The sequence below is a fragment of the Aulonocara sp. 'chitande type north' Nkhata Bay genome, linkage group LG22 (genome assembly GCF_057382095.1).
Source record: "Aulonocara sp. 'chitande type north' Nkhata Bay isolate Kocher_YH1m ecotype deep benthic linkage group LG22, A_spYH_male_GT1.1, whole genome shotgun sequence".
Taxonomy (NCBI): Eukaryota; Metazoa; Chordata; class Actinopteri; order Cichliformes; family Cichlidae; genus Aulonocara; species Aulonocara sp. 'chitande type north' Nkhata Bay.
In genome coordinates this window covers 15381571-15408129 of record NC_141364.1, presented here as the reverse complement: position 1 = coordinate 15408129, position 26559 = coordinate 15381571, and the positions used below count along the sequence as shown (strand labels likewise).

The 26559-nt window shown below is 40.9% G+C and overlaps 1 protein-coding gene across 5 annotated transcripts in view; it reads left to right on the top strand.

The window, feature by feature from the left end:
- akap9 (A kinase (PRKA) anchor protein 9) overlaps positions 1 to 26559 on the top strand; it is a 66977-nt gene that overhangs the window by 28754 nt on the left and 11664 nt on the right. For 4 of the 5 annotated variants that reach the window (XM_086280609.1, XM_086280606.1, XM_086280607.1 and 1 more), the window contains 14 exons: positions 382 to 717; positions 948 to 1229; positions 3986 to 4113; positions 4312 to 4499; positions 6497 to 6729; positions 13050 to 13212; positions 15346 to 15440; positions 17068 to 17185; positions 17806 to 17844; positions 18624 to 18856; positions 20905 to 21024; positions 24904 to 25080; positions 25529 to 25633; positions 26076 to 26228. In XM_086280609.1, the coding sequence (XP_086136735.1) occupies positions 382 to 717; positions 948 to 1229; positions 3986 to 4113; positions 4312 to 4499; positions 6497 to 6729; positions 13050 to 13212; positions 15346 to 15440; positions 17068 to 17185; positions 17806 to 17844; positions 18624 to 18856; positions 20905 to 21024; positions 24904 to 25080; positions 25529 to 25633; positions 26076 to 26228 (2370 nt within the window). The remainder of the gene's footprint in view (positions 1 to 381; positions 718 to 947; positions 1230 to 3985; positions 4114 to 4311; positions 4500 to 6496; positions 6730 to 13049; positions 13213 to 15345; positions 15441 to 17067; positions 17186 to 17805; positions 17845 to 18623; positions 18857 to 20904; positions 21025 to 24903; positions 25081 to 25528; positions 25634 to 26075; positions 26229 to 26559) is intronic. The other variant, XM_086280608.1, reaches the window with a different exon arrangement.

The window sequence follows — 26559 nt, the reverse complement described above, 5'->3', positions numbered from 1 at the left end:
CTGAGGAAAAAATCAGGCACTTTCCGACGTTGTATGTTTTTGATTTGAAGCGTCTAGCTTGCAGCAAGACGGCAAGGAAGGCGAATGACTGTGAAATAGACAAGGAATGTCTCATCACAAGACAGAGTGGTAGTGTGTTAGTGGAAAGTGTTTCTGTATTGTAACGCAAGACATCGCTTTATCTCTTTATCATGTCTGGGAGGCAGGGAGAACAAAATGCTGTATTTAGCAGTGGATGAAGGATGGGGGGAGCTTACCTAGAGGAGTTGGTTTTTTCAGGAACTGTCTTAAGGAACTTTCATTACTTAAATCTTCACAGCTTGCTTCGTTTTAACACACTGCTGCTGTTGTACACTTTCTGACTTCTTTCACTCTTTTCAGGAGCTGAGTGGGGAGGATTTGTCAGAGGAAGATGTGGAGCTGTCCCGATCTGTCAGGTCTGCAGGCCTGACAGCACAACTGCAGGCACTGAGGAAAGCGCTCTATCACAAGTACCTCCAAGAAGTCGCCGCTCTCAAAGAACAGCACAGCAATGAGCTGAGGCAACTGAGAGAAGAAAGGGAACAGGAGGGGAGACCGGGAGACAGAGCAGAGAGAGAGCAGGATCTCAACGGGATCAGCGGTGCTGGAAGCTCCACCGAGAGCCTCGGGGTAGCCGCGCAGGTCCCTGTGGAAGAGAAGCAACACCGGGAGAGAGTGGAGGAGGAAGTCGCCAGAGTATGTGGACATGTATTATGAGTTTTTGTGCAAATATCAGGTCGAGAAAGCCCCTGAGATCAACTGGTGTGATCTTGTTTTCAGAGGCTTGATCCTCAGGTCGTGGACGTTTATAGTGTAGTTTGTGGACCCCAAAAATGAAACTTTTAGATCTCCATTGTGTCTCACATTAAACAAAATCATGAAGAAAATGTCTTTGTACCCATGGGTTTTTTGTTTTTGTTTTTTAGGCTATAGTTCAGATGTCTGTGGAGTTTGCACAGCAGACTGAGCTGGCTCGAATCAACAAGCGTGCCCGTGAGACAAGCTCCTCCATGCAGACCCAGTCGGACGAGGAGGCGCTGTTGGACGGGGAGAAAGAGGAGCCGACTCCCAGAGATTCCCTCACTGCAGGCAGCAGGCTGGAAGAAGTTGAGAGGGAGAGACTGGAGAGGGAGCTCGTAGAGAGGGACACTGAGATTAGGAAGTTAAAGGAGGAGCTGCAGAAATCTGCAAAATCAGGACCTGAGCAGGTCAGTGTCATCTACTCAGCCGTCATATGCAATGTGTGCATCTGCTCTCCACTTTCAACCAACATCACACATACATTTATTCCCTCTGACCGACTTATTTGCTGCTGTCATTAATTTTAAGATGTACCATGTCACAGTTCAGGTGTTGCATCTCTTGGGTTGAATCTACGTTATGTATCGTTTTTTTTTTTTTAAGTAGTAAGAGTAGTATTGCTTTTTGGCTACTCTTACCTGAGAACTATGAGCTTGAATTTTGTTCCTGAATCTGGGATTTTTTTTATATGCAGAACTTTAATCAATAATGTGGAGGAAGCAGTTTGGTTCTGTATTACAATATAGTTTCACATTTTGCATACACACACCTACTTCATTTAAAAAAATAGGTTTTAAGTATTTTAGTCAAATGATGCTGTAATTTATGAAATTTGTAAAGTTTCATCAACTATCTACCCTGCGTGCCCTGATTTCCATGTGCTGATTGAATATAATGTTATTTTTCAAAGCACTCCTCCTGCCTTCACCAGCCATTTACTGCATGATTAAGCTTTAACTGTGTGATAGCAGAGGCTGTCATTTTCAGTTTTCCTTGTGGTACGAGTTACTCCAGCCCACTCTCTAATATAGTATAGTAAAAAAAAAAACTACTTAAAAATACTTAAAAAAAACGTTCATGCACAACAGTAAGTGGTTTAAAATAACTGTAATGATGAGAAAAATGCATCTGGACCTTAAATTATTCATATGTGTTATGGTATTTACTTTGGGTCTTTGCAGAGACATTTTCAAAGTTAAATTAAGATGTGGAAATGATCCACATCTTAATGATCCACAGAAATAAATAGCAAAAACTTTTCTTTCTTTCTTTTTTTTTTTTTGATAGAGGCAAATCTTTTCAGCCTAAAAACATACAGTCGGTCTATTTACAAACTGTGATGCTGAAGCTTTCCGTTTAATCTCAAAAGTACAATTTTCAGAATCAGAATACTTTACTCACTAAATCACTAAAGAAATTATGTGGTTACAGTTGCTCCAAGACAATTAGAACAGTAACTAAATAAACTAAATTAAATAATACAATATATCACAAAGTTCACAAAATATAGGCAATGGCTCTAATATATAAATATTCATATTATAGCAGAGAATATATATCTATCTATCTATCTATCTATCTATCTATCTATCTATCTATCTATCTATCTATAGATATAGATATAGATATAGATAGATAGATAGATAGATAGATAGATAGATAGATAGATAGATAGATAGATAGATAGATAGATATATCTTCTAGATTAATGCATATTTATCAGTTGTTTATTATATCAATGAATTCTGTGCAAAAGAGATCCCTGGTTCAGCCAGAGTCTGACTGAAATTGGAAAAATATCAACCTCCACACAACTAGAAAAGATCAGTTACTATCTAGTGTTTTTTGCTTTTAGAGACTAATTACAAGCTGACTACTCAGACGTTGAGTGTGCAATACTCGTGGCCTTTGGTTGACCACTTCTGATTGCATGGCAATTACAATGAAAAGTTGAGCCGTTTTGCCTCCAAACGGTCGGTCTGGCTCAGGCTGACTGCAATCACTCTCAGACAGTGTGAACGTTTGCAAATAATTTCTGGGTAATTTAGAAAAGTAGACAAGTCGGCCACACTCAGCTGGTTACCCTGGTTATGTTCTGGTTGTAGTCCTATTTAAAAGCAGCCTTGCCAACTGCCTGTTTTTCTGGGGGAAGGAGGGGGTTTGAAATTAAACCATCTGAGTCTCTGTTTCATATCTAGAAGGTTCTGACTGGACTGGATGCTATTAGCTAATGTGAATTTCTATAGATGGCAACAGATTTTCAAATTCATAACACAAGGTAGCAATAGCTCTGGTTGTGCTGTTGTCTCCACGCAGCGTTTTCCCTGGAGTGACCGAGACATTGTACAATTACTTTTTAAACCAGCTTTGTTAATTGTGGTTCGATTTAGGAAAAGAATTTAAAAAATCCATTTAAATTTGTTTTTGTAATACTCAGAAATAGATGACTAGGGTAGTTTGCATATTCTACAACAAACCACAGACACTCACAGTCTGACCTTGGTTTCAGTGTCAGTGCCTTAAATGCATTTTCCTGTTTTCAGGTGTCACAGTGTGCAGTGCTGTGTTCTTACTAAAGAATATTAGGAAACAGTAGCATGCAAAACATGTGCTGAAATAGTTTAAATAACTTCTGCTCGTATTGCAAACTACATTAACACCTGGCATGTAATCAGTCCAGTAGAATGTCTGGATCCACATTAGTTAGCAGTTTTGCAGAAAGATGATGTCTCCAACTATTTATTTATTTTGGTTTGTCACTTATGATTTGAGCCAAACTAGTAAACTGATCCCATAAACTGTTTGTTTGGGGGAAACGATGGGATAAACTTCGCATTACTGCGGCTCTTCCAGGAGGTGGAGCTATCGCCTCTGCCAGTCTTTGTGCCTCAGGTGCACCTGTTGCCATAGCAGCACAAAGATAGTAGTGTTTCTCTCAGCTCCAAGGGAGTTAAAGTGTGTCTTTGTGTGCGCTTGTAAAAAGGCCAGTGTGTCTATGTGCGCCTTGCTGGGCCTGATTTGAATTCACTTTTACTAATGGTCGCGCACGCTCAGCACGCTCTCCGCTGCTGTCGAGAGTTTTCAGGAGTGTTTACGCGGCCGAAACTTTGCAATGACGGGGCTGCTGTCTGTGTTTTCTCTGCTGCCCGTCCAACCCTTAAAGAAGGAAGATGGCGGTGATGGAGAAGCAGAGGACGATGATGATCCAGGCGGGTCGGGAACAGCGAAGGCTGATGAACGCAAACGGTCTTCACAGGACGACGAAGATTCTTCTGATAAAGAGGCTGAGAGGTACCTCTGCATTCATGCTTTCTCAGTATCAACACATCACTGTTGTGTGGACAGATGCTCAGTTTGTTTTTATGATAGCCTGTTGACTGAGTGCCGCACACATATTTATCTATCCAGTTGTTCACATGTGAACTCCTCTTCAGTTTTTTTTTTTTTTATGAGTTTAGTACTAACTCTTCATCTTCTGATGATTTTTAGAAACTTGTTGCGTAAAGCCAACATGAAGCTCAGTCAGGTGCTGGTTGAAGTCTTGAAGACCACAGCAGCAGCAGAGGAAACGATGGGCCTCCACATGCAGAGTCTGCGTGATGCTTCCGGTGCAGCACAACTTCCCCACTCCACCACACAGTCAGCCAATACAGAGCCACTCCGACTTTATAACACAGGTGAGCAACATCAAGATTCAGCAGTAATTCAATACTGAATCCAGTTATTAGCCAAAAACAAACAAGTGAAAGAGCAGACTGCAAAACTTCAAAATATGATTATGTGTTTGGACTAAAAATACTGCTGATAGTAGCTGACCTTGTAGTACGAAAGTCATCATCAAAAACGACACTGATTAATTTCTTGAGATTTCTTTAAAACTCTAGACTTGAATTTCAAATTTGATTAGTCTCGCTCAAAACACAAAATAAAGCAATAACACTACATCCAGTTATTTTAGCATCTGTAGCTGCAATTTAATTGCTTCTGTGATTAATAGGAAATGCAGTACCATGTGCCTGAACAAGGAGATGTTGCCTTCTGTGGAAAAAGTTGGCAAGCGAACATTTAATGCGATCAGATGCAGATAACAGTGCTGATGGTCGTATAATTGAGGTGTTAGAAAAGTATTAGATTGACCTAAATGGATGATTAAAGGTGAGGGTTATGTCTCCATGGAGGCTAAGCACAACACAGTCTCTTGTTAACTTTAGATCCTGGATTCATTTGTTATTTTGATACTTCCTAAAAAACATAGCTGCTCATAGTAATCAGTGACCTGCAGGTCATCAATAGGACATCAGAGGTTAGACGATTGTTTGGCTAACCTGGCGTAAGTCCAATGTTAGACTTTATCATGCATGCATTTCAGGTTGTCACTGCACAGACACTAAACATGTCCGCCCATATGCCTGCACTCTCCAAACAGACTGAGAAATATTATAATAATAACATTATAATAATACCCGTCTGTGGAGACCACAAGCGAGTATAATCCTTATTCTTCTTACTTTATTTTTTGGGGGGAAATATTACCCCTAAAGAGGACACTGAGGATTACAACACATTCTTGGCACTTTTGTACAAATTCCTATTATAACAGACTTTTGCTGATTGCAGGTCAAAGTGGAATAAAAAGCCAAATAGTATTTTTAAAAAGTATGGTTGTGCTTATCTGGGAGGCATTCAACGTAACACTTAAGTCTTTTTTTTTTTTTTATTGCACAAGTTTTCTCAAAAGCTTGTTGTCCCATGACTGATATCGGTCATAAAGTCCAGCCAGTCGTGTATGCACGGTAGATCGGGGTTGGTCTTATCACATACTTTCATGCAAAACAGTTGGAGCTGGTGAATCACCGACCTGTGTGACGTTTATATATGCAACCGTGACAGCACTTTATCTCATTTCCCCTTTTTAATGAAAACATATTTAAAACACAATTGAGCAACAAATGCCTGTAAAAGTCACAAAACACCACACATAAGTGTGCCCGTGTTGCACAGCAACTACAGCGCGTTAAGTGTTTTTGTGCCACATCAATTCATTAACTTTTCTGTTAGTTTGTTTTGCATTACCCCCCACAGTGTGAACTCTTCCAAGTTTTGTTCCCAGGTTGCATAAGAAGTCTTTCATTTAAGAACAGAGCCAGTTGGGTTCCACACATTTTTTTGTGGTTACAATTAGAGAAACCAGCGTCATAATAAAACCGGCTCGTGTCCTTCAGAAGCTGCTTTGTCCTGTTGTGCTGCATCTTTATGTCGCGCTGCCTTCTTCTTCTGCTGTCATGATACTGTGTGATTATGAGCTTAATAACATAATGTGAGTTACATAATCTGTCAGCTGTGTTACGGGCAGTTATGCGAGTGTGCTGGACCTGGTTTGAACTGGATGATGTGTGCACGCTCACCCTTATTTTGGTTATATATTTAGCACTCTTTGGCATATGACTAGCATTTTTAATGCTTACCAAACATGAAGCTTTAAACTGCTGCGTCCTTACTTAGCATCTGTGAGTCCATGTTGCTTCCCCGCAGTACTTTGGTTAATCTCAAATTAGGCACCACTCAGGCCCTAACTGAACTTTTAGATACAGACTATTAGATTTAACTTAAAATATGCACACGTTGAAACAAACATGATGCATTTCTGCCTTCTGTTGCTCTGGTTAAATTCCAGGTTATACTTCAGGACGTTTACAGGGTGGTGAGACTGGTGCAGACAATGTGAGCATGTGGTCCAGAGAGATGAAGACTCCTGAGGGTCTGGAAGTGTCCCAGCAGATGATGGACAGTCTGGTGCTCGGGCCAGGGCCTCAGCTCGAGAACGAGGAATATTTAATGGGAATCAGCAGCCGACTGCAGACAGCTCTGGAGAAAATGTTGATGGCCATCACTGATACCACTAACCAGGTATACCCCAAGCATTGTTGGTTGTTAATGATTTGAGTTGTCCCCTTCCATTCATTTATTAACTTTTTTATTGGGTAGCTCACCTGTGAGTCTTATCTTAATGGGCAGATTTAGTTATTTTTAACCCAATTATAATAAAAATAATTATTTAAGCATGCATAATAATAATAAAAAAGCCCAAACAATGCTTGATCTTTTTAATATTTACTGGTACTCTCTGCATCCTGAGACTTGCAAAAGAAGACGAGTACTGCTCCCTAAATATGAGGGAAGAGCTGGCAGGAAGTTAGCTTACCATACAGGCTAGAAACAAGGGGAAACGGCTCATGTGGCTTGCTCCAAAGATCAAAAATCCCCCAAAAGTACCTCTTTAACTAACCGATTAACTCAGTACATTTCATTAATTAGCAAACCAACTCATAAAAACCATTTCCAGGGAACCAGAGGTATCATTCTCCTAATTAAGCCTTCATTAAGTGATAATAAATTAAAGTTTAGCAAGAGACCACAAGCTTTAATATTTGACATTTTTCTTGCTCTGACTCATTTTGACACCTTGCCCTAGCTTATTGTCCTCTGTCCAGTGAAACTGGTTCTCTGTGGGTTCAGGTTTCAGAACAATCCCTCATGAATCACCCTGTGTTTATGTCCCTAAAAGTTACCAATAAACAGAAAGCTCCAGTGACACATGTAGGCTTTGTCAAAGTATTTAAATGCACACACTCAACTCCGTCACCCCGCTCCCCTTCTCTCGTTCTACTCCTGTTCATGGAGACATAATAGGGATGAGGTGGCAGAATGTGACTGGCAACAAAGTTGTCCTGTCTAGAAACTCGTGCACACAAAAGAGCAGCCTCATTCCCAGCGGTTGCCTGTAGATACGAGGAGTATTTACACAGAGCTTTTGTCCGGCCTCCCAGCCTATCGTAGTCCAGTTCCACCAGAACAACTCCATCCCCCTCCCCTTAGGCCATCCACGTAGAGCATATCCTGTGACAACGCGCAGAGACGAGGCCAGTCTAACTAGGCCAGTGAGCGTGTTACAGTAACTGAATGCACAGTGTATCACCCCAGCGGCTGAAATTCATGTGTTATTCATGCTCGAGTGAGCTTTATCGTGGCAATCTAAAAATAGCTTTAAAGAAATTTCAGGCTGTTGTTTTAGCATCCATTTACACCACACTGTTATTTATGGAATCACTGGTTGTTAGGGGTTTTGGCGTGTTTGTTTGTTTTTTCAAAGGGTATATTCTCCAAATTTTGTTAAGAGTAATAATTTGGGTTACCAAATAATTTTAAGCAGCAATACCAGAACTCTTCTAACAGAGAAACATGTGCTCTAGTAATTTTAAATAGTTACTTTTAACCATTCTCTGGCATCATATAGACCAAATAATTTTATAAAGGTAGTTAAGAAACTGCTACAAGGTGAAAATGATCCTTATTTGTTCTCCGGTAAAGAAATACTGAAGTTTCTACAAGCTGCTTTTTAATTTGTGTGTACTTCTCCAAGTACATGCAATTAATCGCTCCCATAAACTTGTAATCAACAAAGCCCCTAATGGCGTCTCAGTGATTTTCCTGCTGCTATTGATCCTGTGTTCATTTGTCTTGTCTCTGGCTGGTGCTAAGTGATCATGTCTTGGATTGATGTAACAAGCCCGATCAGGAATGTTAACTGTCTGTTGAACAACTGCTGTAAATTATTTGCCTGGGGAAGGTGTTTGCGTGGTTATTGCCCACTCCCATTATACGTGGGCGAGATGTGGAAATTGCTCGTGTGCAGCAAATTCAAAAGTTGACTCTACAAATGGAGACTTTACTTTAGGTTTGACCAAGAGGCAGCGTGTCAAAAAGCCTTAATTGCTTCTTTTTTTTTTTTTCTGCTGTGCACAGGAAAAGGAATCTGGTTTGACAGCTTTCTGAAGGGAGTGTGTTTTGTCTGTGGTTATTTCTGTGTATAGGGAGTGTGTGTGTGTGAGATCTATTTGCAAGTCTACCTAGCCCTCTGGCTCTAAGGATTGAAGCCACACCTGCTTCCCTCCCACTTTTTTTCCCCCAGCAGTATCCTGCTCTCTGTAATGAATGTAGGAAGTGGAAAAAGTGCCCTCGTCTGTTGAAAATGCTTTTGGATGGTTTGGATTTGAATCTTTTTTTCTTTTTTTCCCCCCTGTGGCAGAAGCGTAGAGATGGGTAAAGGAAGTTTAGCAGTGTGAGAGTATCTCTCGCTGGTAGTAATTAAACCTCGCCTGACAGGAGAGTAGTGAGGGATATTATGGTAAGAGCACGGGAGCATGCGTGGAGCGGGAATGACAGCAACCCTAGAAGGAAGTAAGAAGGAAAGAGTGAGTGACTACAGATCTGAGCGCTGTCATTTCACCCTTGGCCGACTGCTGCTTGGACTAAACAATTAAAAAGGGGGCCAGTGGGAGGCTTCCCGGCAGGTTTGGGTTGCTACAGCGGCATAGTATTGTTAATGAATCTCCAGAGAGAGAAAGCGAGTGGAGGGAGAGGAGAGCAGGCGGGAGCAGATGTGGGGGTGTGAGCTTCACTGAGCGGTATGATATGGTTTCACTTCGAAGAAAAAGAAGAGCAGAGAGAAGGCTGGGGAGCTTTAAAGAAGGCATAGAGCAAAGAAATGCTTGTCTTTGTGTTTACATACCTCCTGCAGTCACGGTCAGGAATGCTCTTTAACCTGCTGGACCCAGAAATGACTTCCACCTGCTGCCGAGGATGACACTTTCTAGTAGGATCATAAAATCCTCACCCTCACCGGATGATTTTCTCTCTCAGCATTTACCTGGATTTCTTTCTACCTCAACCAGAAAGTATGTGATTGAGCTGACGTGAATGTCACCTCCAAAGATTGTTTACTCTTCTGCTGAGCGTACCAAACACATAGAAACTGTTGCTTGGAGCTATCCACAACACTATTCACGCCTTCATCCCCCGCTGGACTTCATTGTCATTCTCAGTTTGCCTAGCTCAGCCTGACGGATAACAGCACCTGGAAATCCTTTTTGATGACTTCAGATAAGATTCAAAGTGAGGTTCTCCCATCATCCGTACGTCGTCTACCATGGATTCATATCGCTCTTACTGGAACTCGAGTATGCAGAGCAGCACGTGGCTCGAAGGGGAGGACAAGGATGTGTACGAGGTGGAATCTCGCATACCCCTTCCTCGACCGTTCCCATTTTGCAGCACGCTGAACGAGAAAAACGCTGTGGTGGTGCAGACACAGATTTCACATGTCAATCACAGGACTAGCGGCCACCTTCTTAAAGTCGTCTCCAAAATCTCCCTGCCCACTCCCCCTTATACAGTAAGTTTACACCTGGTAACCCACAGATGGACTGTGTGTAAATTATACTTGTGGAGGTTGTTTGTGCTGCTCTTTACAGCTCAGTAGTTCAGATCTACATATTCAGGTGTGAGTTGAACCGTTCCACGTAGGCACACTTGGTAAACGATTATAACTTCTCTGTGGTAGGATCATGTTACCACTTCCCATAATTTTACAATCAGACCTTTGCTCAGGGAGATATGGAAATCTATGGAAAATGTAGTGTGGAATGAGGTAGTGTGCTCCTGGTTTATTGCGTTTTAATGATTTCATAGCTGTCCACAAGAAAAATATGCCTTCTGTCACATGACCAGCAGGTCTTTGCACAAGGATGATATAATTATTGTATCACATCCTGCACACAACCACAGTTTATTACTCGCTTTAGCTGGCCCTTTACGCAATGCCAACACACATGTTGAAGTTTATCATAACAACATTGCACACAGACACTGCTGAACGCTGTTGTCAAAGCATTTGTAATGGTTGTTATACTTGCACAACACTTTTTTAATTTGAACATACTTAATTTGATTTTCCAGTTTTTGTTTCTGCTGTAAATCCTTTGAAAGATGGGCAGTGTAGTGGTATGGTGGTTAGCACTGTTGTGTGGTTGTTCTAAATTGGCTTCAGGTGTTTCTGAGGTCAGTAACAGCTGGGACAGCTTTCAGGACCCCTGTGGTGAAATTAAGTTGGACAAGTTGACAATCTTATTCTTAAATAGACTGATGGATACACTTCAAATCGATATCTAGGGCTGCCACAAACGATTATTTTGATAGTCGACTAGTCACCGATTATTTTTGCGATTAGTCGACTAATCAGATCCATTGGACATAAAACGTACAGCTTATTGCACCAGCAGCATCTGCTCTTATATAACTAGCATTAGCTTACAGCTTTAAGTGTTTAAGGTATGTGCTAACTAAAAATAAAGAAAAGATGATAGTTTATTAAATTTTAATGAAATTTGCAGATTGTTTCGGTGAAGTTTAATAAACTCCTTGCTATCTAAAATATAACAGGACACCGGAGTAAATTCTGGAGCATCTCACACTTCTGATAATCAGCTGTCTGCTTGACGTTTATTCAGCTGTGTAAAAACTATAACTTTAATCTCAGCCAAACCGATTTACTCAGGAACAAATAAAATACTAAAAAAGCCAAACAATAACATTTTTAAAGTTATCTAAGTGACTCATATATCATGTTTAACCTGAGTAGCGAAAGACGGCGGTGGGTTTGAAAATGATTTGCCGGGAGTCCGGTGTTCTCACGGCTCTAGTTAGCCTAGCCCCCGGCTAGCTATCGAGCTAGTGGGTAACAGACGTCTCCGAAAACGTCGGAGCGCTTTTGAAAATATGCGGTGTCTTGATAAACTGAGCAGATATTTGAGGTTTACACAGCTACATTCTCGCCTAAAAATATGTTAAACGTGTATTTTGTGACCCAGAAAGAATAATAAGAGTAACATTAAAACTAACTAGCTGCCGCCATTGTTGGAAACTGAGCAGGGCCGCGCTATGAATTCTGGGACACAGCTTCTTCTTCGGGGTTTAACGGCAGCTGGCATCGTTGTACATGCAGTGCTGCCATCTTCTGTTTCAGTCCGTTATTACACTCTTAAATCCTGCTACTCATTCCTGCGTCTTTTGGGATCTTACAAAGCTTCAAACGACGCGTCGACTATTAAATCAGTCGTCGACGATTTTGATAGTCGACGTAATCGTGACTAGTCGACTAATCGTGGCAGCCCTATCGATATCTGGATCTTCTTCTTCTTTCAGCTGCTCCAATTAGGGCAGGAATGTCAAATTCATTTTACTTTGTGAGCAATTTACAGCCCCTTGTAATTGGGCCACATAGGTGAAACTACCCTTTCTGTCTCAGAAAGGTTGGGGAAACCTGCAGGCAGCTGAGACTCAAGAAGTCACTTGGATGAGTGACGAAACGTTTCTCCCATTGAAAATGCTACGTCCAGATGAACAAAATCAACCTTTTGGGATCCCCTTTCTGTCAGTGTAAAGAAATTTCACTACACATTTAATCCTCAAGATACCTTAATATAAGAAAAAGAAGTATAATTGTAAAGAAATGATGTTGTAATGAAATGAAAAACATCTTAAATTGTAAGAAATAAATATGTAAAATGACAGAAAGTGTATCCATGTGTACAATGAATAGTGTGTAATGGATACAGTGTAGCCCATCCTCCCATTATTAAAAAAAAGAAAAAAAAGAAGATGAATTATTGCCTAATTATTTTGGTGTCTAATTAATGCCCATGTGGGAAATCTTTTATCTGTAAACATAAAGCTGTAAAACTTTTGAAAATATAGTTAAAAGTCCAAAATTTATGCCTTCTTTTACCTTCTCCAAAGTTGTTTATTGGGGGTGGATTGAAGTTTGCTGGGCTGATTCTGGCCCCCCGAGCCTTATGTTTCACACCCCTGCTTTAGAGGATCACCTGCCTCCGTCTCATCCTATCCTTAGCATCCTCCTCTGTCACACCAACCCTCTGCATGTCCTCCTTCACTCCATGCATGGATCTTCTCTGTGATCTTCATATTTTCCTCCTGCATGTTCAACATGATATGTCCAGTGTGTCCATTATCCCTCCTCTGCACGTCAGTTCTAATCAATATGTGCATATAGGTGGTTTATCACAATTTGACACCTGTGTAAAATGACACACACATCAGCAGTAAGAGGCTTAAAATGCTTTTATACGTGGGGTACAATTATAATATCACAATAAAAATAATCATCAAGCTGTCCAAACCAGAATTTAACTTTTTCATTTCAATGAGAGATGTCCTGGTCATCATCTTCTATTCACTGATGTAGAAAATTTAAAGTTGTATGTAAAATTAGTGGGCTTTAATGAAATAGTGCATTTTCACAGTAATGATTCGTTACTGTAAAGACGCCTTCATTCTTGTTAAAGATCATCTCTTTCCACTTCTCCTCTCAGGTCGAACATGCCCGGATGACCCAGACTGAGCTGATGCGGGAGTCTTTCCGCCACAACAAGGAGATGAACGAGCTCCTCCAGAAGCAGGAGGAGCTGCAGGAGAGGGTGATGGAGGAGGCTCGGGCACGGGAGCAGCTGGCTCTGGAACTTCACCGAGCGGAGGGTGAGGTTTTACTTTTATTTAGGAAAAATCTTCTAATTTATGTTGATTCTTACAAAGTGACTGAAGGAACTGAGCTATAGCTTCATTTTAATTTAAGTGCTGATCAATTTTAATGTGAGCCAGGGAAGCGTTCGTTCTTTGTGGGCCTTGTAAGGGACACTTCCTTTACAGTAGCCTCTTAGACTCTGATCGATGATGTGATAAAGTGAGTCTGACAAATGATTAGAGAAAATGGGGAGAGCTGCATTAAGTGGAAACGCATGTGTGCATGGGGTTGGAGGCTGTCACGGGGAGTGATGGGATCAGCTGTTTGAGAGGCCATCTGTGGTGAGAACTCAGCAAATGGTAATTATTGTTTCTGAGCCTGTCTTTGGGTTTGTGTTTGAACATTTGATTGCATCTGTGTGACAACAACATTATGAAGGACTGTGAATGGTGGTGAGAGTAATCATGAGAGAACAAATTTAAATATTTAAGCTATTAAAGTCCAGTAGAGTAGTTTGAATGCTGCGATGGGCCTGGCTGTCCATGTCAGAGACAGCTGCCCTATGAGGGTCAACTGTTGCACCCATATGCATGCTCACACCAGAAACTCACGGGACCCACTACATCCACTACACTGTCGTTTAAAGCCCAGTTTGGTAGCAGTAGAGTACAACAATTATTCCCTTCTGATTAGCTGTGTGGACGCTGTGAGCAGCGGTGAGTTTATCGCATTTTTAATCTCACTTTTTTTTTTTTTTTTTTTTTTGAAGATCCTGTTGCAGTGTTTGTTTTCAGTAATCCTAGATGAGATGCAAATATTTGATGTCATAAAATAACTTCATACTTTTATAGGTAGGGCTGCAACAGTGATGATAAATTTGCAACTGTACATCACATGACACCTTCTGTCCTTTGACCCCTGATTTAGATGTGGAAAAACTCATTTAGAACTTTTTTTTTAGCAGCAGTAACTTCAAAGAAAATCAACTAATCCTCACTTTATACACACATAAAAGTCTCATTCATCAAAACAGCTGGGAGGTAATTTTCAGTCAATCATGTAAACAAGAGCAGCTGTTCCTTTCTGGTCGTGTCAGGTGCTTCTTCTGTAAGGGAGTGTTTGAAATTTGCTAAGCGTGTGTTTTTTGGTCATCTTCTTGTTCACATACCAGTTAAGTGAAAGAGAAGAAAAATCTAATCCCCATTGTGTGGATAAACCATGAAGCTAAAACCTCAGGGCGTGGCCTTTTCAAACTGGTTTTGAATCAACCCAAGAGACAGGTTCAGCATTGACAAAAGGTACTTGACTTGATGGAACATATTAGATGTCAATGAAAACACAAACAGGTCCTGCTTTTGTTATGTTTGAATCAGGGGAAAAATGCTTTGTCAGATTAGCTGTAAGATCACGATGATGTGGTGCAGTAATTCTTTGCCACCTTAAATGTGGTTGCAGGTTCCCAAGACGCTTACGTTTATCTGGTTAATGATGTTTTTTGTTATTTTAAAGCAAGTAATCATGTGAGTTTGATTGCTGATCATGGAGAGATCCCTCCTTAGGCAAACTTTACACACACCTTAAGTTCAATTTGATATGTCTGAGATAAAATCACCTGACAGCACAGGTGACACTCGCCTACTGTCTCTCAGTGCTGTCATCAAGTCAGAAAATAGACTCGCGGAAGCTCTAGCAGGACAAAATAAACATTTCCTTATCAGTTTTGAGTGTGTGAATGCCTCCTTTTTTGCGTCTATGAAGTTGAATTGATTTCCTGGTGCATAATGCTTGGTGACCTGTAGATCATTTAGAGCATTTCATTGTGTTTTACAGCTCGGTCACATATTCATGTCGAGCAAAATGGGTCAGACATTCTCACTCGTGTTTTTGTGCCTCAGCGTGCACATATGCACATACAATGTGTTTTGTGTGTCGGTGTGCGTGCGTGCGTGTGTTGTTGGTAACCTGTAATTTTATTGCATCCTTCTTCTTAATGCTCATTCATCTGAATTGGTGCCAGTATTAAAACCCAAAGAAACTCCTTTAGAGTAGATCCGTCAATTCATCAGAGAGCAAAAAGCTGTGAATATGCATAAATAGCTCTTTCTGCAACCTTTATAACAGTTTTTGCTCACATTGTCCACTGTCAGGTCTGATTGATGGATACACGGGTGAACGGGCAGCGCTGGAGGAGCAGTTGCGTCACAAGGAAGAGCTCCAACTGAGTCTCGAGCAAGAGCTGCAGGTAAGGAGAAAAAATATTAATCCAATTACTAAGTACTTGACACCATGATTGTGTAATTCTGCCTCTGGCACATTAGTGGCTCAGATGTAAGCACAGTGACACGTGACGCAGAAGTTTGAATTCAGTTCAATTGTGGCCAAGTCATTTAATAGTACTGGTCTGCACTAGTGGCATATTCATGTTTTATGTTCAGGTTTCAGCCCCTGAAACTTGAGAGCGATGATAAACTAACTGTAAAAACTGATCCTCTTTGTGTGTTAAGTTAGCTTGTTTGTGTTTGTTAGTGCCATGGAGCCACAAAATGAAATGCATTAATGAGTGACATGTACTGTAGTTCATGCTGCGTCCACCACACTCCCAACAAAGTCAGGCTTTCCTGGAATTAGCTGGTTTTACAAAACCTAAAACTCAGTCACGACGGTGGTTATCAACTTTCTCTGTTAAGCGGGGATTTCTGCATCATGCTTTGTCTATACTCTCATAAAAAGAGGCGTTTTGTGTGTCACATGATTCTTCTGCACAAATTGATCCTATGAGTGCCACCTAGTCGAGTCACAGACATTATCTGATTAAAATGATGATAAAAAAAATCTGTAAAATGCAACACTGTTGCAAATAAAACATGAAATGAATGCTGCAGAAAATCGTTAATCTTGGGATTTAGTGCACAGAGCGGTGAAATAAACATTTCAATTCAAGCTCTGAAGCTTTAAACTTTTCACATTTAAGTATTAAAGGCTGCTGTCCTGTAGTCTAATGAAAGAGATGTGAAAATGTCTTTAGTTTGTCAGCAGATTAAAGTGAGATTAATTATTGATTGTTAGGTATTCTTTGTGTTTTTAGCAGCTGCAATTCTTGCAGTGTAACAGTGACTTATTAGCAAATCATAGTAACAGTGCCACTTGCAGTTTGTTCTGCTGTAACTTTGAAGCTGAGCTTGGTGATGTTAGTGAAAATGAGGCACTTGATTTTAAACTGAAACTCATAATCGTGATGTAACTAGCTAAAAAAGATATATAACTGTGTCATTTCCTTTTGTGTAAGTGAAAACTCCGACTTTAAGCTCGACACATTAATCCCGCTCTCGTAGTACAACCCTGTGTTGATGGAAACATGAGTGCAGCTGAAACAGATCATCTTGGGGTTACTCAGCATGTCTGTGAAGACTGATGATAGTTGTGGTGCAGACTTGAATAATACTTCACTCACTGTACACTAGTAATAATGGTCAATTTTGATTTCAATGTGTGTACCTTGTTTGCCAAGTCTGTTATTTATTTTATCCCTTTATTGCTGATGTGTGAAAGAACTTTTTATCACCCCTGTGTTTATGCTGCTTCTGATTGTGTTTGTGTTGACCCAGGAAGATTACTTGTTACTGCTATAGTGACTAATATGAGCTCCAATTTAATTAAAAAACAAAGACTGATACAAAGACAGATTACAGCATCTGCATCACCCAGTATTTTTAGACAAATACAATAATGGTTATTTTAAAATAAAATTGTAAATTTACATCCTTGAAATGAATCGTTGTCCATTGAACTCCAAAAGTTATGATGAATGAGGCAAATGTAGAATATCAAACGTAAAAAACAGCCCCACATTTTTTTGTGTTTTCTTGTAGGTCACTAGTACTCGACTTCATGAGTTGGAGCAGGAGAAGTTTCAGATGCAGGAAGAGCGCGAGCTGCTGTCACGGCAACAAGACGCAATGAAGGAGGACGCCGGGCCCCGTGAGCTTCGTACGTATCCCGGCGTTCCCTTAATGATGATAAAGGAAGTGTGTTTTTAAAATGACCCAAAGCAGCTGGAAATAAGTTAACATGGTCTGAACTTTAAACACCAGTTGGTCTGGAGGTCAAAAGGTTACTTGGTTATATTAAATCAATTTTTAATGAGCTGTAATTAGTGAAAACAATGACAGGAACAGAGATCAAAGATCAACAAGTCAATAAAATGTTTATTTGTTGAATGTTTGATTAAAGCTCCTGAGGATTTCTTAAACTCTTGCTACTGTTTCACATCACACATTTTCAGGTATTTGCTGAAGAAACGTCAATGTTGATAACCGTATTAGCTAATTTTTTGCACTGTATTGTCAAAAAAAGGTGTGCCGTGAGTGTATTCTTTCATAAAAACAAAAAACGTAAGTATTCTGTATTTTAGAAATTAAACAGGGGCTCTTTGAGGAACCTTTCTTTTCACAGCGCACTTTCCACAGCCCTAACCTACTACTGTGGCACAGGCAGATGAGCACTGCCATCCTGTCTCCACCTATTTCCATTCTTTATCTCAAGAGTTTTCCTGTTCATTACAAAAACAAGAGCATGTTAAACTCCTGTGCTTTCTCATTCTTCTGTAGGCCTAGTTGAAGCTGCAATGGTTGCAGCACCTGAAGCAGGTGTGTCCACTTTGAGCATGGCTCAGTCGTGTCTATATGTTCTCTTATTTGTCTAGCTGAGTCACGCTGTTTTACATCTCTAACCTTCCAATCCAGCAACTCACCAGCACAGCTTGGAGCTTGCTTGCTATGGGCTCATAAACTCACTCAGTCCAATCACTAACCCGTGCTTCGGCTGTTCACTTTGATTGATTTTTGTCCTGGTTTGTCATTTTTAAATGTCAATGTTGGCACTCACGTTAGCATGATGAAATGGACGACATTTTTATGTAGGCATTGTTTCCTAATCGCCATTCATCTTTATAACTCTACATGGAGTACTTTCCCCCTGCCTGTAAATGCTTATTGGGCATGGATATTGCATTGTCTGGACTGTCCATGTGTTAGACCTGTCATTTGTACTTTTTCACCCTGTTACTTTTGCACTAATCTTCTGGGTTTTGGTACTGGGTGAACCGGTGTGGGTTGTTCACTGGTGGCAGCAGAAGGGCAAAGATGGGGGATCATGTTTGGTGACATGTTTGGAAGTGGATTGAAATGTTGGAAGAGTCTGATTCTAGCCTTTAATTCAGTTGTAAAGGTGACCACAGTGTAGAAAATTAAGACTGGGTTGTTCATTAGATTGTTAGTAGATTATTTTGGTACAAAGCAAGCAGCATTTAATTCACTCCCAAGGCTCTCAGACTTCAGACTCTTCATCTCAACTTCCTTCCATCACCAAAATCAAACCTGAACCAGCGATCATTAGATCCTAACTTTCCGTCCTTCCTTCGTCGCAGACCTGCTGGAGGAGACGGAGAAGCTGATGAAAGAGAAGGTGGAGGTGCAGAGGCAGGCAGAGAAGGAGAACTCTGACCTCCTGAAACAGGTGAAGCTGCTGGAGGTGGAGCTGGAGGAGCAGGTCAACAGGGTGATGGAGCTGGAGAGCACTCGAACGACAGAGAGCGGGGACCTCCGACAGCAGATCCAGGCCCTGGAGAAACAGCTGGAGAAGAACAGGAAGTTTCTGGATGTAAGTGACGATGAGAAAAACCTCTAACCTCGTGTATCGTTTAATCGTGTATGTCATTGTTTCTAAAACAAAACAAAGCAAAAAAATTTCCAGCTTCTTAAAAGTGAACCTATGAGCCTGTGTGAACCACTTCTCTTTCTAGAGTAGGGGTCAGAATTTAGTAAAACTTACACACGTTGCCTACAACCAAGTGGTGTCAAGGTATTATTTGCAGTTTTACAGGACCTTTTCCATTTTCACAAGAATCAACACTCCTCCTGGTCAGATTTTAGTGTAACAGGATGAAATTGTCCTGGTTATGACCGTTTGTGAGCGCCATGACTTCTCAGTGGATTTTAACTCATTAGTTTGTGCAGTGCACCCAAACAATGACAACCAGACTACACATTACAATAACCTGTGATGTATCATAACCAGATAATCTACTGCAGTACATCACAGATGTTCTGGTTATGTAACATTTAACTAAATATATGTTGTTTCTGGACTTTTACTCACACAAATTAATCATTTTGAATATTTTAAATTTACCATGGCGTTATTTTACTACTTTTGAGGGCATAACAGACAAAAGAGCTCTATAAAATCCCCATCAGGGGATCAAATGCCCCCAGATTCCCCATCAGCATAGGAGTTTAAGAATTCAGGATTTTTCCTATAAATTGTCACTTGTCTATAGGTGACAGCTGACATTTAGCAGCACATTCATAGTCAAAATTTACATTTTTACAAAAGTAACCCATATTTTAGACACCTGTTCGTCAAATCATTTAAATGTTTCTGAATAGAGACTCATTTTTAATTCCAGGTGAAACACAGGAAGCAGCTGTAAAGATTAAAGCTTCCTGGTGAAAGTAATGCATGACTTTTCAGCTGCACGCCACACTAGATGGTTTAAAATCCAGCCTTAATGTTCTCATGATATTTTTGGCTGAGCGCTTATCATCTCTGATGATAATGAGTTGTGTTCCCATCACAACAATTGGGTCACTTGGCTGGGATTGAAATGTGGACCGAATGCAAATTCTTTCTATTCTGTGCTGCTGACGTTGGGTATTTAATAATCACGTGTTTGCAAAAAAAAATCATTTTCTGTTTTTTGGCAACCAGTAGCGTTTTTTTCTTCTTCTTTATTTTCTGTAAAAATGTTCTGGTGATTTTATTCTCATTTAAATCTTTTACTGGAATTAAGTTTTTCCATGTTGCTGTTGTTCCTACATCGTCAAAATAATGCTGGTCCAGGATCAACATTGCAAATGACCAATGACAGTGTCTAAGGAGCTTGGAAAGAACGATGACCTGGATGACTGAGAACCTTCACAGACATAGCCTTCATTTAGCATTAGCCAAGAAGTTTGCTAACACTTTCAAAAACTATCACTAACAAACCAACACGAGTAACCTAAATTTAACTAGCAACAGTATTGCTGTTATACTGTATAAATTAATAAAGAAATGCTTACTATTTGTTCCAGAAGAGAGTTTTATATAAACAAAAGCATCTTTTCTCTCGTCCCCGTACGTTGCAAAGCTGTGACATCACAACAGTGTCACTGGTCATTTGCAATGTTGTTTCTACACAATCATGATGTTGGTGCCATATATCTAAACTCAGACATTAACATGAAACATTCTTTCTGAAAGTGAACAAAGACACATCAGTGCTGTGTTTCAGTGCTTACCTTGCACACAAATTTAGCAAAATCCGTGGCAATTGTGCGCTGCCAACTACAGCGAGAACGTGTTGGACTTATATGTGATAAACTCCTGATAGAAGATTATTAACAACAAGCAGTATGTGATTCAGAGTTAAACTCATCAAACTAGGCCACCAGCTGGCACCTTCCTTCAGCTCACACTTGTGTAATGCAGGACTGACGAGACAATAAAATCTTTAAAACATTTTTAACAAGTGGAAACGATAGAGGAAGCAAATAACACATTAAATACTTGTACTCACAAGTATCAGTGTAATGTGGTGTTGATCAGTATTGGTCTCCGTCTTCATTATTTGTTGATCTTTCTTTCATCTGTATTTTGGCATTTAGGAGCAAGCTGTAGACCGAGAACATGAGAGGGATTTCTTCCAGCAGGAGATCCAGAAACTGGAGCAACAACTGAAGAACCCACAGAAGCTTCAGGCCAGCTCTGAGCAAAGAAACCAAGAGGTAACAGGAGAAAGCTGCGCTTTCTGCCAGAGGACCAGGCTGCAAAAGAGACCTGTGGTTTTTTTTCTTAGCATAACACTGTTGTTGCACGGAGTCCAAGAGCAGAACAATGGAGCTGATAGAATTACCTGCCTGGCTTCGAAACTGACGCTAAAGACAAATGAATTACAGCAGTACTTTGTGTTTTGTAAGATGCGTAATCGGTAGGTTTCATTTCCGTCAGTCAGTCATGACGATGTAAAACTGAAGCTGTTGGAGGTTTTGGCTTAAACGCTAAACATTAACCTGTAGAGTCAGTTAGGCCTCTCTCAGACAGGCCTGCAGACCAGTTGGCAACCCGCTGGAAACCACTAGTGACTAGTTTATTCCCAGACTGGTTAGCAAGTGGTTGCTGGGTAAAATGAGTCTGAAAGAGGATGCTGTCACTAGCAGGGTTCTGCGCTTGTCTGTATTCTGCATGGAAGGCGCTGACGTGTCTGCCAACACTTGCTAACTGCTCATGGAGAAATACTGAAACTTCAAAAGTGCAGCTGATCGTCCGCCTGCTAAGTAGAAGTAAAAAACAACACGTCAAAAGGTCCAGTTTTGCATTTTTCCCTAGCAACCTATGGTTGCCAGGGGCCATCACTGACCGATTTCTAGGTTGCATGACTGAGGCTTTACATCGTGTGACACTGAACCTGAGTGATTTGCTTAGCTCCAGCAACTTAAAGGCTAAATTCAAATGTCTATGCTAATCTACTTTCTTATAGTAACAGTGACCCTTACAGCTACCTGTTGCGTTAAGGTCAGTCATAAACCCTCACCTCGGTTCTGCTGGTTATTTTATTTTTTTAGCTTTATTGTATCATGGTAGTGCTCCCATCAGTCGTACTTTAAGACTCAAAAGTTGCCCATATCCAGGGAAAACGCTCTGCTGTGACGCCGCTCGCCCAGCACCAAACATCAGGCAGAGTTGGCAACAAACCTGAGAACAGTGAGCAACTGTTTGCTGACATATGTGCTATATAACCTTTAAAGGATATGCAGTAAGTCGGTGTTTCATTTACAGCAGCGGTCCCCAACCTTTTTTGCGCCACGGACCGGTTTATACCCGACGATATTTTCACGGACCAGCCTTTAAGGTGTTGCGGATAAATACAACAAAATAAAACTAGTACCAGTACCGAAAAAAATACGATTTATTCATAACACACTTGAAAAGACCCAGGAAAACCGAGTTAATGATAACAAAATAACGCTGAAAACCGATAAAAACCCTGAAAACTATACATTTCACACCTGAGCCTCAACTCTCGCGGCCCGGTACCAAACGACTCACAGACCGGTACCAGTCCGAGGCCTGGGGTTGGGGACCGCTGATTTACAGTCAGATCCACTGCCCCCAAGTTGCCAAAAATGGTCATTAAATTTTCAGAACACAGACCAACTCAGACTATGTCCACACAATGGAAAGTCTGGCACAGCATAATTTTTGGTGTTTCCTTTTATAGATTATTTTCCCAGATTAAAGTTGTATTTTGCATAACTTTGTGCATTTGGCCGTGTCTTTGTTGTTTAATCAATTTTTGTCATAAAATCTACTTGAGTATGGGAGGTATTGAATAGTAAAAAGCATTAAACAGCCTCCTTGTCAGCAGAAAATAGATTCAGCAGATTGTTTCGTGCAACTCACCACACTTTTTAATATCCAGCCATCATCTGACCTCCAGCTCACTGCTGGCAAGGAGAAATGTCATTTGGATCAACACTGTTGTCAGGACGGGGCAGACATTAGAATCCGTAATTAATGCCTCAAACCAGTCGACTGAGTTATCACACTCCTCAGACTACTTTGCCAGTAACAGTTTACAGTCCTGTTTCCTATGAAAGAACTTGTTTCTTCTAAAAACTCAAAGAAATAACACTGAGCTAACTTTCCATTAGAAAATGTAGAAGAATGGATTTAGGGACAGATCTGTCGGTTTCTTCTTTTGTGTCTCATGCAAGCTTCTCATACTTCATATGTTTTGACCTGAATAACCAGCTATGATCAGAGTAACCAGTTTTCCTAATTAATGACTGCTGCTTTCTCATTACCCAGCATATACAGTTTGAATTTGAAAGTTTACATACACTTATGGATGTAACAGCTGGTCTCTCTCTGTTCTTTTTAAATTTAAACTTTTGTATAAAATTGTTATTTTATTTTTAACTCTTAAAGATGCCTCATGTGCAATCACTCATCCATGAGGAGTGTGTGTAAACTTTACATCAGAGCTGTAGCTCAGGTTTCGGTTGCTCCTCACCCCAAACATGGCCTGCTTACATTATCTTCATAGACAGCTGTAGCATTTTTATCACTAAGTGCTTCTCTTCCTCTGCCTTCCTTTTGCCCTTGAACTCTCCACCCTGTGGCCCTTTACGCTTCTGCCTCCTCTGTCCCGTGGCTATTGCAGGTGGATGGAGTAACCGTTAAGGTATTGCTTTTAGCTACATGTAAAACAAAGTTATCCCAGAGAGCAGTTAGTGCATTTTAGTAACCTCGCCCAACCCTGTAGCAGTTCATCGCCTGTCTTATCCCCCCCCCCCCCTCCTTTTCTTCCAGTTTGAGCTTCCTCTACTGTATGTGTCAGAAACCTTTCACTGCTCCACTGTCTTGTCTCTCAATCTGATATCCCACATGCACACTGTATAAAAAAGATGTACGTAGCTTTCAGTGCAAACAGTCAGAGATATAGCTGTGGCTATGTCTCTTTAGTAAATTTGCCTCTTAAAAGTTTTCTTTTAAAAATATATTTTTTGCTGTTGTAGCCTTTATTGACAATCATTTAATCTAAAATCAGAGCAGAGAAAAGGCACAGAAAACTCAAACCTGGGCTTCTACTGTAGCCCTACGCCATAATGGGTGGCCTGCTCAACCTGGTGAGCTATTAAATATCATCTTCAAGCTTCACAAAGTACCTTTAATTACATGTTGAATAATTTTAGGGAAAAAATGATCAGCTGCTCTCTTGCAAAGTTGTTCCAAGAATATAAAGCAAGAAATTTGCCCAGAAATCAGATTTGTTTTTCCCTCTTCTACTCATGAGCCACAAGAGACAGTGAGGCTCATTCTTGGCCCTTGTGATGTGCCTATTCTAGGGTCTAGTCATATAAATATTTAATGAAGGGAAGTCTATGAGAAGATGTGCTTGATCTGTTGAGTTTTGCTTCGATTTGGTTAGGATCTGTTTTTGTGGCATGCAGTGCTTAATTCTGCAAGGCCTGACATATGAAATGATTGCCAGAAAACTCCAGTTTAGTTTATCTTAAACAGAAATGTATACAGAGGTTAGGGTTAAAATTATATAGATAGATTAAATCACACAGATTCTGTAGAGGTTTCCAAAACTCATCAAATACAACACGCTTGTCGTTACAGGCTTAAAAATGCCTTTTGAAAGTTGCTCAGTCTGTAATGGAAGTGACTGATTATTGTCTTTATTCAGCTAGAAAGGGAGAGCATTAATCTTCTCAGGTTTATCTCTTTCTAATGAAGATGTGTAGGTTTCCCAGTGCGTAGTTCATCCTAACTGACTGTTCCTCCCGTTGATGCCTCTTCCCCCTCTTCATTGATCTGCTGATGTTCTCCCATCTCACAGGTGGATCTCTTACCTGCCAGCTATCTTCTTGGTTTGTTCCCCCCACCCTCCCTCAGTAAAATCTCTATCTACCCTCTCTCTCTGTCCCTGCACCTCTTCTCGCTCCCGGCCCCCTCCTTTCTCAGGTGGATCAGCTGACCTCCCAGCTAGCTGTTCATGCACCAGCTATGCTGTAGCGAGTGGCTTCTGAGAGCAAATCTCACTAACTGATCCCCCCCCTTCTCCTCCTCCTCTCTCTCTCTTTTCTCACTACCAGGTGGACCGGCTGACCTCCCAGCTGAAGGAGAAGGCGGATTGGTGCAGTGAGCTGCTTCTCAGCTCGGAGCAGCTGCGTCGTGAGGTGGGAGAGCGCGACGAAGAGATTGACAAGCTGGAGAGCCGCATCCGTGAGCTGGAGCAGGCCCTGCTGGCCAGCACTGAGTCTCTGGAGAAGGTTAGGAGGGAGAGGGAGAAGAAGGGTTCAAAACAGAGGCAGCAGCAGAGGAAAAAGCAGTCAGAACAATAGCTGTGGAGCGTGGCAGAGCGAGTGTGTGTGAGAGAAGAGAGAGCATGCAGATGAGGTGACAGCTAGAAGAGGAATGGGAGGAGGGCTGGGACGCTCCGAGAGCGAGAACAATGTGTGGGTGGGTCTACTTCAGCCGCCTACATTGAGATACGACTAGCAGCTGTCAAGTTTGCCCCCCAGTGTTCGTGGATGGCGGCTGCTCAGTTCACAAATTGCAGTGCAGGTTGCGTTACACACGATAACAGTACAGACAGCATGCAATAAGTCATTACAACAGTTCATTTAAAGAGGTTTCCCTTCATTTTCTTCTGCACACATTGCAAAAAAAACTGCTGAGCTAAACAGTTTTTTTGATGTGTGTCGTTTTCTGTCGCAGGTTGAACAAAAGAAGCAGCATGCATCCATCACAGAGACAAGACAGCCCACACTGGAAGCTCAGCTACAGACGGAGAGAGAAGCTCTGGAGCGGAAAGAGAAGGAGGTAGTGGAGAAATCGCCTTTTTTAAGGTTTTATCAGTTTTCAGTATATAAAATCAGATATTTGATGGGGAACACTTTCCTAGAGTCAGTTGCATTAAAAATAGACTTAATTCATTTATTAGTCCTGATAGTCCCACAAATGTGCTGTGTTCATTTTTACTATGTCACAATATATTTATGTTCAGGGTTATTTGGTTGTGACGTTCAAAAAGGAAAAACTAGACAGAAGAACTATTCTGGACAGAAACATTTGCCATTTTCAGTCATACTGTGGAGTCTAGCGCTACGTATCTGTCAATCACTTTCATTGATTCACGTGCATCTTGTGCATAAACATTTAGTAGCTAACAATGAGCTGAACCAGTCTTTCAGTCCTGAGCAGTGAGATCCATACCTTGCACTGTGTCCTGGTGTTCTCCTCTGAAGATGATTTATCTCCTTAGATCCACAATCTGGAGGAGCAGCTGGAGCAGTTCAGAGAGGAGCTGGAGAACAAGAGCGAGGAGGTGCAGCAGCTTCACATGCAGCTGGAGATCCAGAGGAAGGAGATAAGCAGCCAGCAGCAGTACCTGGAAACAAGGGAGAGCATGCTCCAGGTAAACGGGCACCCAGCCCCCATACATCATCGAACAATGTTTTTACATCGGAGTTTATGCAAACTTTTAAGACGAAGCACTGCTTACTGGTGACATCATAAAAGGTTTATCACTGACGAGTGTGACGTGTGTGGCATCAGTAGATAAGCTTATATGTAACGTTTAGCTCACAGCTGTTAATAGTTCCAAAAATCCTTTTTATGCTTTTATTAGAACAATATTCACAATCTCTAAATAAAACCAATATTTCTGCTCACTAAACTTTTTTTCTTTTATATAAACTTTTTAAATACTTGCTCTCTGTTGCTTATATAATTTTGCACATTTTTAG